Raw genomic sequence first — 12,076 nt, 5'->3', positions numbered from 1 at the left:
TAGATAGATAATTTGTATGAATTAGTCACTCAGTTCATTAATACTTACTGTAAAACTGCCAAAATGTGGTTGGAAATTATTTATGATCTTTTTACCTGTTTAGGTCGCCAGCTTCTTTTAAAAGCCATAAACAGAGTATGGACAGAGCTGATTCACAGTAAGAAACAAGTTTTAGAAGAGATATTCAAAGTCACACTACCTGTCAATGACCGTGGCCATGTGGATATAGTTGTAGCAAGGCCTTTTATTGAAGAAGCAAGTTTAAAATGCTGGCAAAATCACTTGGGTAAGAATAAATGTGAAGAAATAGTATTCCAAAACATGTCAAATTGGTCTGTTATCTTCTACACCAGATATTCAGTCTCATGTGTTTTGTAACCTTAATAATGAACTTAGGAAGTGTGTGTTCTGTATATACACTTATAGCACTTATTGGTAGATATAACTACAATCGCACCAACACCTCTGCCTAACAAACTGGCATATGTTTCTCAAACCATGATACAAATTGCAGACCATTACACAAACAGATATTTAGCAATAAAAGAGAGACAAAATAATATGTACTTGTAGCATAAATAAAACATGATAGCATGGGTTAAAACATTTATTCTCTCTTGTTTGGGAAGACCTGTACAACTCATTTGTCATACATCCACCTCTTGTGAATAATGCACTTATCTTGTACTTGTGGCAGCAAAAACATGTGTAACATCCTAAATTCCTAGATTTGTAGAGTTTACAGTCAGAAGGGACCATTAGATTATCTAATATGATCACAGGCAGTTAAGTTTCACCCAGTTACCCCTCTACTGAGCCCAATAACTTTTGTTTGACCAAAGCATAACTTGTGTTTGGTTAAAGCATATCTTCCATAAAGGCATACAATCTTTATCTGAAAATATCAAGAGATGGAGAATCCACCATTTCTCTCGGTAGTTTGTTCCAGTGATTAATCACCCTCACTGCTAAAACGTGGTACTTTATTTCCCATTTGAATTTGTCCTGGTGAAGCTTTCAGTCACTGGTTTTTGTTATGCCTTTCTCTGCTAGATTAGAGCCCTTTAGTATCAGGTATTTTCTTTCCTTGAGAAAATTTTCTTCTTTTTTGATGAAGTCACCGCTCAAGATTTCTTTTGATAAGCTAAACCTTTGAGCTCTTTAAGTTTCACAGTAAGGAATTTTCTCCAGCCCCTGAATCATTTTTGTTGCTCTCTTATGCACCCTCTCCAATTTTTCAACATCATTCTTAAAATGCAAACACCAGAGCTACATGTAATATTCCATTATCAGTCTCACCAGTACCACAGACAGAGGTGAAATCACCTCCCCTTTCTTACTCATTACTCCCCTGTTTATACATACAAGGATTGCATTAGCCCTTTTTGCCACAGCATCATACTGGGAGCTCATGTTGATTTGCTTGTCCAGTATGACTCCTAAATCCTGTTCAGAGTCACTGCTTTCTATGATACAGATCTCTATTCTGTAGATATGGCCTGCATTTCTTGTTCCTTGATGTATAACTTTATTAAAACACATTTTGTTTGAATGGACCTAGTTTACTAGGTGATTCAGATCTCTTTGTATAAGTAATCTGTCCTCGTGGTTATTTTTTGCCAATCTTTGTCATCGTCAAATTTTGTCAGCAGTGATTTTCTGTTTCCAAATCATTGGTGAAAATGTTAAAAAATGTAAGCCTAATATTAATCCTGGCAGAACCCCACTAGAAACACTCCCATTGGATGATGATTCCCACTGAAGGCTACTTTGAGATCTGGCAGTTGGCAAATTCTTAATCCACTTTACTTTAAATCCCTATAGAAGTATAAGTATATTACATTTACTTGTATTTTCCTCAAAGACTGAAATCCAAGTCTGTTTGAGAAGACATGTTTTCCATAAAACCATGTTGACTGGCATTAATTATATTCTTATCCTTTATCACTATTTCTTATAAGGTCATTTCTGTTCTAGAACTAGAGCAATGGTTATTATTCTGTGCATTCCAGTCTCATTAGTTATAACTCTTATCTACAGAATTGTTTTCATAAAATGTATTCCAATATAACGTTTTGCAAAAATACCATTTGAGGCAAGTCTGGGTCCTGAACATCAGTAAGTCATATTGTCAGCAGCTCTGACACTACTGTTCCTGTGTTAGCTGTTCACTAAACAAGGATGGGGAATTAAACAAAGGTTGGGGTATTAATAGGAATTAAAATATCTTCAGCACTGTATCACTGTGCTATAACTGCAGACTGAAAGAGGCATCTGAAGCCCATAGCACTGAACTATTTGCTGGTTTCACATTTGTTTTATTGGACAAGGTTAATCTCTGTGGTTTATTGTTTATTCACATTTGAAAAGAAACTAGTGACCAGTGGAATTTCGGGACAACAATCCAGATTAGCAGTAGGTTCCTGTTAGCATCCCAGAAAGGACAGTGCGAGTCCAAGCTCCCACTCATTCATTTCAATGCTAAATTTTCACAATTTAGTTGGGTCTTTTTGAAATGGAGAATATTAAATATGGTTGCGAAACCAGTTAAGATGAGGAAAAATGGACAAATACTCCTCATGTACCAATATGGTATAGTGTAACCTGGCCTTGATGATGGACATAGTGTAAAAACTGTTTGCATGGTTCTTTTCCTCGCAGTTTTTCCATCACACCTTGCCGTTCGTAATACTTTGTAACCCAGCCAAAACTTTCATTAACATTTTGTCTTGATTAGTTCATGCTATCTTTTTAATTTTTAAAATGATAAATGGCAGGCATCAAAAATGAATTATGGAGAGGCTGGTTGTGACTCTATAATTAAGGTGGCTTTCTGAAATCTTAAAATTCTTGGTTTTCTACATCTGGCTGGGCTTTCGTTGTGGAAATTGAGTGATTACACAGAAATTGTCAGAGAGGTGAATCTTCAGTAGATCCATCAAAATAGGTAGTTTTTGAAAAGAAAATAGGGTAGACAGGAGGCTGTATGTAGAAGGCTGAGAGGAAGAATGGGACATACAAGGAAAAGGCAGGGAGGATTAGGAGGGAGGCAGGCTGGTGGAGAGGGGATGAAGAGGGATAAAATGGCAGCTCCCCCAGGCTCAGTGTCAGGAGAGGGTAAGTGGAGTCCCCTTCAAGAAACTAACAGGCAGGATCACACATTTGTGAATTTAAAGTTGAATATTGAACCTGAAATGATCACGTATGGTAGTTACTTCCCCCAGTGGCTCAAAAATCAGACAGTAAACAACAAATGTGGAGTGGTGGTAGTAGTAGTAGTACTTTTAAAAGCTGCTGATTTTTTTTGGGGGGGGGGGGGGATTTTTTTTGTCAATTTCATGATTTCAGGGGACCTAATACATGATTTTTAGATGTTTAGATTTGGCAATACTGCTTCTTTCACCTTTTTTGTTTCCCTGCCACAACCCCCAGTTCTCTCTTTCACCATATCCCACCTCCTAAAATCTACAGCAGTAAGAAGAAGGGGGCAGGCAAAGCTCCCTTGGTAATCAGAGCTCCATTATTGAGACAGCCCTGGGTAGGACAGACTTTCCGTGGTTAAGGTAGCAATGCTCATAATATCTGATGCAAAACCATAAAATCAAGGAAAATAAAAAATAAGCTACTTAACAGTATGCATCATCTATTCCTCCATGTGTAGACACAGGAATCGTTGCTATTACAATACACTACAGACCTTACACCAGGGCCTGAACTCAACCTTCATAGCATAGCTGAGTTAAGGCATAGACACTATAGACGTGTGCTTAGGCTTCAGCTCCTGCAGACACGTGATTAAGTCAGAATCTAGGATTCCACTTATTTAAAATTAAAAATAAGTTTCTAGTTTCAGGAAAAGCTTGACAACACAAGCCAAGCATATCTGAAACAGTGTTCCGCCTGAGTCTGCAGACCACCTGAAACAGTGGTTCTAGGAGGTGTGCATATCAGGGAGGTTGAGGGGTGCATCCCAAGTGCATCCACAGCTCTAGTGAACTCTACCAATGCCACCTCAACAGAGGGCTCCCCGGTGGCCCACATCCTACCCATGCAAGTGTGTCTTGGCTGCTGGGTCTGGCCCAGCCTGCTGCCAGCCCTCCCTATTCTGGGGAGATGAAGGAGACCCCTGCTGCTACTCTCAAGGGGAGATGGTCCCTGTTGCTTCTTTTTGGGGGAGTGAAAGCTGACCTCATGCTGGCCCTTGACTCCCAGAGGAAAAGGAGGCATCGGTCATCTCCACTTCAGGTGGGAGTTGGCAGAACGATAGTACAGTTTTGGGGCTTCAGAGAGCACAATGTCATGGTATGTCTAAGCACCATATTTCCTTAGTCCAGCCCTGACCCCTATGGATACCAACCTCAGCATCAGACTACTCCCTCAGCATCCCTCTTGCATGCACACACCCTCCATCATGCTACCCCATTGTAACACTAGTTGTTAATAGGTGTGTTTTGAGGGTAGTTTGGTAAAAGGAGTGTTGGATGGCTGGCAATCTTCGGGGGCATGGTTAAGGGTGTGTAGACTGTGTTGTACGGTAGTTATAAGGTATGTGCCTGTGGGTAGAGTACAAGAAGCTGTGCACTGTTAAGTGGGTTCAGTTCTCATTTCCTTGCTTTTTTGGTTTTGTGTCTGGTATGTGTGTAACAATCATACCTGTTCTACACACTGAAAATATTTGTGAATTGATGTAGGTTCCATATAAGTAAAAGCAACAAAAGTATGAGGAAAGTGTTTGAGAACTGCAACTGAGCTGTCAGTTTTTTTCTCAAAATCTTCAGGGCAGAGGGCTGTGTTTTTTTCGTCTGTATTTAGAAAGCAGCTTATTGGGGATTGCCACAATATAAATATGCTATTGTTTATATTTTGGTAGCCCCAGCCTGTCCAAAATCTGTTAGAAGCATTTCTTATTACTTATTTCCATTGTTTATAATGTGAAAGAGCGAATGAAACTTGTCAGCTCTGTAACTGTCCTTTTGGTTACTGACTCCCAAAACAAGCCTTCTTGGAAATGCTCTCTACTCCTTCAAGAGAGGTGCAAATAAGCATAACAAAAATGAGATGGGAAAATATTTTGGCATACCTCCATTATTTTTTACCCGGGAGTCTTCAAATTGATACTGAATACACAATTGATTATTCTCCTTTTGCTGTCTCCTAAATGATAAATTTCTGAAAGAAAGGAAAAAAATAGCTGCATCTGTTCCACAAATTTAATTTCAAAATGAACCATTTCTATTTTTAAACCAATTTCATCTAGAAATCTCTCTCTTCATGCTAGAGAGACTCTCGATTGTTTCTTTGTAATTTGCCTTGAACATATGTTACAGTAAAGTTTGAGAACACTTGTTAGTTTAGCAATACCTTTCTGTGCCATATTTCCACACTTGGATGGAATTAGGTATGATAAGTAGAAATAGCTATGTGGGGAACTTGTATCATGTTTCAGGACAGAATGGAATGCCAACAGGAAAGCCAGATTTTCAGATTTGGAGGGGGGCAGGGGGGTAAATGGAAAGAGCTCTGTAATATGAATTTCTCTTCCATGGTATAAATGTTTGTCAAGAACAAACTGAGAAAGGTCCATGGGTACAGTGAACATAAATGCATAGAACAAAACCTACCCTAGAGTTCAGGATTCTATGTGGATCCATCATGCTTTAAGGTTGTTGTTCCACTCATTAAGAACCTCATTGACTCATGGTTAACGCTATCTAATTGTATATGAAAATTGTTGGTCATTTTTTTAATTTTAAAAAGAAGGGGGGGCGGGAATAGTGCTTAGCTATGTAAAGTGGTAATTCTATCAGAAAAATAACATCAGTACTCTTTAATATAGCCCATGAGAAGAAATGCATCAGTAGAGGGGAATCTTTAGTTCCAACCACACAATCGAAGCTTTCAAGGGTCAGCAGTGGGTTTGGCCTTTCCAAGTTAACTGGATCAAGAAGAAACCGAAAGGAGAGTGGGCTCAACAAACATAATCTCTCTACGCAGGTAATTTGTATTGTTTTATTAAAGGTCACCTGTAAATACTTGGGAGAAAAATCCAGCAATTTCACCCTTTACTGTATGTGATGAATGCCCCAAGTAGCAAGGGATAGAGGAGAAAAAAGTACCTTTTTTCCCCCGTTTCTGAATATCCAGACTTGTTCGCTCCTGCTCCATAAGGCATGCTAGTAAGCACTTTAAGCAGCAAGTTATTCCATTGTAGTCAATGGAACTGCTTACATGCTTTAATTTACACCTGTGCTTGAGGGCTTCAATAGATTGGGTCCTAAACTGGTAATGTTACATCATCCCAATTTGCAAAATCCAACTGTAGTAAACTGTAGCCAACCCATGGAAGCAAGGTGGGTGCTTGGGTTTTTAACAGTGTTGTATGATTTAGTGAAGTTTGACGGTAGGTTTCCTTAAAAAGCATTACACTGTCCAACAGTATTTTCTTTACTACAGAATAGAACTCAATAAAAGATAATATCCCCCTGTATACGTCACAATAAAATTGTTGACTTCTGAAGCACCTCAACCGTAGAATATATTAAAAAGATATTAACTTTACAAAACAGCACAACGTAGTTGGGGTTTTTTTTAAATTAAAATAAAATAAATTTAAAAACACACTCAGCCCCACGATAACCAGCAGCACCATTGTTGTTTGCTGTCACCAGTGTAGTGTATGCTATGGTATCTCTTTAATGATCATGAATTAGTCTGGATGTTAGAACAGAAGAAAAATGTGTATCTGGTTGTTTCAGCAGGTACTTTCTTCCTCTGGGATACAAGTAATTCCATCTGACTTCCTTAGGAGCTACTCATGTTCTGCATGGTGTGGAAGAGTAGAACACTAGGTTGCCTAGTAGGTATTCAGTGGCCTGTGTGAAAAGAATTGGTGGCCTAGTCCATTTCCTTATGGACAGGTGTCCATACCAGAAAAAAACATCACAGGTGTTCTAACTGGAACCCTAGATGTCCAGAGTGGAAGAGGGGCCAAAAACTGAATGGAATGAAGAGTCATGCACTGGCAGAAAGTCACAGAACACAGAGGTCTTCATCTCCATAGTCTGCAAACCAGGCACCATTCATAAGTTACCTTTTTTCTTTTTAAATTAACTGAAGTTTTAAATCATTTATTTGTTTAATGCCCCCTGCCCTTTGGTATTTGGTGTATGTCTAGGATGTTTTATAAGTATTTGCAGGTCACCATTAAATAATACTAGCGTGTTTAGTTTAGTTCAGAAAATTGATCATAAGTAAACTAAAGAATATGGTTGTATTAAATGGTTTGAAATCAATCTAATATAGTTTTAGAAGAAATTGATCTGTATGAGAGTTAAGGTATTTTATCCATATATTTTGCAATAAAAATCTACCTTTATAAAATTGCTTTCTATATGTTCTGTCTCGTTTATGATTAGGAAATTTCCCAGTGGATGTTCACTCACATTGCTGTGGTTCGGGACTTGGTAGACATGCAATACAAAGAGTATCAAGAGGTAAGGGAGTATCCAGGGAATTAACTAGAATTAAGATGAGTCTATTAAACTGCATATACTGTCTCTCTAAGACACTGTACAAAAACATAGTAAAAGAGTCCATGTCCTAAAGAGTTTAACATTGAAACAGATAAGACAGATAACGTGAGAGAGAGAGAGAGAGAGAGGATGGAGGCACAGAGTGCTGAACTTGCCCGATGTCACCCAGCAGGTCAGTGGCAGAGCTGAGACTAGACTCTAAGCCTCCTGATTCCCAATCTGGCATCCTATCCTCTCAACCACTGCCCATTACTAGCATGGGTTTGTGCATCAAATTAAAAAGAGATGCATGAGTCTTTCAGTACATTAATGAGGAAAACCTTTTTGTTGTAGCAGTCGTTGCCCTTTTCATGTAATTTAATAAAAAAAAAAGGTATACTTTGAAAATAGTTTTCTAGACATTGACTTATTTATATAAACCATGCATGGCAATGGTGGTACTTGTGGATACATGTAAAGAGTAGTCAATTGGACATGGGACCACTTCTGAGATTGTACTGGTGGGTAAATATTTCTCTGTAATGGACAATGAGTTTATTACATATTGATTATTTTAATGTTTACAGTTTTTGCTTTAATATTTATAATAATACTCAAAGCATCAGATGGGAAGTTAAAATTATAAATTACATGTAGATGCTTTAAAAAATGAAATAATTTTCAGTAAGGATGTCTGCAGTACTTAAACATCTATGAGCCAGCTAAGCAATTCCTTCATTGATAAAAGCAACATCCCATCATACTCCAGCTGAAAGGTTGTTTTTAATTATCTTTGAAGTAAGCTTTGCGGTTTCCAGTGTGGCAGTCCCACAAGAAAAGTTATGTGATCCACAGGAAATCATACATGATTTAGAGCAGATTTCAAAATATTTTTTCTCCAATATTAGAAATATTCTTATGACATTTGGGACAGAGTATCCTGTCCTAATATTTCTGCAGTCTTGTAGCGCTAGTAGTACATACAAACATTCCATACATACAGTATGCCATTTTATAACAGAAACAAGATTTTAGAGCAGTTGTTTCTAATCATGGTATCTATAGAAAGTAGCAGCTGTTTACCAGATCTGTTCCTCCTGAAATGAAATCACAGAACCTAGCATTTTCTGCCAAACATCCAGCAAATCACATTTATGGTTAGGATCACTTGCTGAGCAGCATGCTCTAAATTTGAGAAAACAGCTTCCTCGAGGAACAACCACTTGGAACCAACTATTAATATAGAGCTAGGAGTTAGTGTAATATCTTCATTATGTTTATGTATGAACAGTCAGAGAAGGGATCCAAAATGGAATTAATTTCTTCATTCAACAAAGCCCTTTCCAGAATACTTGCATTAATGTTACGCATCTTGTATGTTTATCATTTACAAGTAGCTTTAATTTAAAAAAAGAAAAAAGAAGCAGGCCCATTTGTCACTGACAAAAAGTGCACTAAAAACCTTGGCCATAATAAATTGTTGCTGGAAATGTAATTAAAATAGCATTGAGGTGCTACTATAACTTCAAATCAAACTCTCTATTAACTATATAGTGTTGTGCAGTTTAACCACAGTCATTTCTTTGAAACCAGAAGGTCTTTTGAAATGTTATTTTGCCATGGTGGTTATCCTGTTAACCTTTGTATTTATAGCGTCAGCAGAATGCATTAAAATATGTGATAGAAGAGTGGTCTCAAATTGAGTATGAACTATTAAGGGAGCGAGGTTTGTGGGGTCCTCCCATTGGCTCCCATCTGGATAAATGTATGCTGGAGATGACAGAGGGACCCTGCAGAATGAGGAAGAAGATGGTACGAAATGACATGTTTTATATTCAATATCCTTATATGCCAGAAACTGAACAAGAGACAAATCTGCTGGTAAGTGTACAGTATTTGAGTGTTTGTAATAGTTTTTAAGCCTTATTATTCTGAATTGTAGTGTGTGTTGTTTAAAAAAATGCTCATCACAATTTATGAATTCAGTCTACTTGGTATTACTGAAACTGGTGGGAAGATTAGCATGATTGGAATGTTAAAAATCCTGCCCATAACCTATGTGGGAGGGATCAAGTGGGCAGAAAGAGAGTGAAACGACACTGTGTCAAAAATATTACGTTTTTCCTAGTCCATTAACAGCTCAGAAGCAAATTATCTTGAATGCTTATGGATTTGATACCTGTTTGAACAGATAAAGTGCAAGCTGGGATACTATTAGGTGTCTACTACAGACCACCAGTGATGCGGGAGAACAGGATGACTGACTCCTTAAGCATCTGTCTATATTGTGTAGCAGAAAAAACTGTTGTCACAGGAACTTCAATATAAATGATGTATGCTGGAGATCTCATGCTCCCAATACTAATACACTCTTTGAATTTCTAAAAATTGTAGATGACAAATTCCTAACTCAAAAAACGTTGCACCCACCTTGGGCAAATTCTATATTAGACCTCTTGACAGATAAAGAGGAATTGGTAACAGAAATAAAAATTAGTGGTTACTTAGGTGCAAGTGATCATAATTTGATCATTCTGTTTACACATCATGAATGTGAAGTCCAAATCAGCAATATATATACACATTTGGTGCTTTAAAAGGCCAGTTTCACAAAGCTGAATACAATTTAACCAAATTGAGACTGTAAACAAAAAGTGTCTATTATAATTTGGAAAATGTTTAGGACCATTTTACTAGATGCTTAAAAAGCAACAATTTCACAATTGAAAAAAGACTATACTAGTTAAAAATCCAGTAAGTCTTAGAGGGCAAGTGAAAGAACCAATTTAAAATAATAATAATAATTAATAATATTAAATAAATAAAGGGAGAAGTCGATAGAATGAAGACTAATTAGAAGCTATGAATTGTGGAAAATTGATAATGGAAGGAAAGGGACACAAGGAGAAATCTGTGGCTTGCAGAATTAAGGACAATAAAAATTGTTTAAGTATATTAGGAATAAAAGGTATAGGTCTGTAAGTAGTATTAATTTCATAGAGTGGTACATTTTCAAAACATTGCATGAGGAATTAATTCTTAAAGTTTTCAAGCATATTAAATTACTTTTAGTTTTACATATTCGAGCCTGAACATCTTGGCATCCCTGCTGTCCCAAATGACCATAGAGCTGTGTGCACGCATGAAATATTAAATTACCAGTGGCACAGCTAAAAACGAGCAAGTGTTGCAGTCATGCTGAGGTCCAATAAGATGGAGCAGCGCTCTGGCACTTCACCTGGTGCGTGGGTTCGCTGTGCCACTCACTCAAATTTGACCTCACCACTACTCCTTAAAACAGAGGGACAGCCAGACCAAATTTGAGTGGTATTGCGGCAGGGTCTGCAGGGGTTGCAGCACCATTCAGGTTTGGCCTAGCCACTCCTCCATCATCACAGGGACAGCTGAGCCAAATTTTGAGTGGTGTTGGAACCTGGGCAGGCCAAACTTGAATGGCACTGCAACCACATGTGCCAGTTTGCAGTGCCACTCATCACTCAAATTTGGCTCTCACTGAAGTTCCCAGGATGGTGGGTGAAGGTCTGGGAGCTGAGTTGTTGGTGGGCTGTGGGGAGTGCTGGAGGGGGGTGGGGGGGGGAGTTGTGGGGCAAGTGGGGGATGCTGGGAACCATGATGTTGGATGTAATCAAAATTTTAGATTCTGGAGTTGGGAAGGAGTTCTCTGTTGTTGCACCATGGCCCTCTAGAGCCTTGTTACACCACTGTAAATTACTGAGAGATTTTGGTGAGAAGTGTAATTTATCTCATCCACTTCAGTAATTCTGAGCAAAATGGATATCATATTCCATTAATATAGATCCAACTCTAGGCCTACTGACCTAGATTAGTGTGCACACCTGAATTGCACACACGAAAATACTAATACACATGCATCAGTGTGTTTTTATGCACATGTGGGCCATGTGCAGAAATACATGTGCCCTTTTGTAACACGGACAATTATTGGTTCTCAAAAAAGGTATGTGTTCCTCGTATTCAATTTGGAAGTCTCTCTTTTCTTGAGAGAAGCCCAATCATATAGAAATGAGTATTCAAGGTTTTACTTAAGAATTATGAATGAAACCAATTAATAATGCAATGTTCTGACCACACTAGGCTAGTTTAGATAGTGAATATATTTCACTCTTAGTTGGAGTTACACGTACCCGCAAAGAGGAGAACATACCATCAGGCATTCTTCCCAAAAGTGATTTTTTCTGATATGTTTATACTTAATGCCCTGTTTTCAGTCTGACTTCTCAAGTAAACCTCCTGAGACACCTGATGATACCGTTCCTCAAAAGGTAAAGAAACAAAATTACCCACTGAAAGAATGTCAAACAAATATAAATGTTTTCCTGCATGCTAGGCAAACTTAACAAGGCTTTTACGATTGGCTTTCAACGTTGTTCTTTCAGTAAATATTTTCAGGTTTAAAGGTTTCCATTATTCACACCTAGAAGATGTTGCTGTGTTTTCTTCAGTCTTCACTTCTTATAACGTTCTGTAGCTCTTGCCTTCTTTGCTGCACACTAACAGGCTGTGTTGGGCTTATTCTCGCTGTT

General features: G+C 38.0%; 1 protein-coding gene across 7 annotated transcripts in view; it reads left to right on the top strand.

Annotated features, from left to right (window-relative positions):
- Positions 1 to 12,076, top strand: part of WDFY3 (WD repeat and FYVE domain containing 3) — a 290,091-nt gene that overhangs the window by 234,882 nt on the left and 43,133 nt on the right. For 6 of the 7 annotated variants that reach the window (XM_043514073.1, XM_043514074.1, XM_043514078.1 and 3 more), the window contains 5 exons: positions 104 to 286; positions 5,837 to 5,994; positions 7,416 to 7,493; positions 9,165 to 9,392; positions 11,762 to 11,815. In XM_043514073.1, the coding sequence (XP_043370008.1) occupies positions 104 to 286; positions 5,837 to 5,994; positions 7,416 to 7,493; positions 9,165 to 9,392; positions 11,762 to 11,815 (701 nt within the window). The remainder of the gene's footprint in view (positions 1 to 103; positions 287 to 5,836; positions 5,995 to 7,415; positions 7,494 to 9,164; positions 9,393 to 11,761; positions 11,816 to 12,076) is intronic. The other variant, XM_043514076.1, reaches the window with a different exon arrangement.

This window comes from Dermochelys coriacea, chromosome 4 (assembly GCF_009764565.3).
Source record: "Dermochelys coriacea isolate rDerCor1 chromosome 4, rDerCor1.pri.v4, whole genome shotgun sequence".
Taxonomy (NCBI): Eukaryota; Metazoa; Chordata; order Testudines; family Dermochelyidae; genus Dermochelys; species Dermochelys coriacea.
The sequence above is the reverse complement of the archived record's forward strand: the minus strand, read 5'-3'. Positions and strand labels throughout refer to the sequence as shown.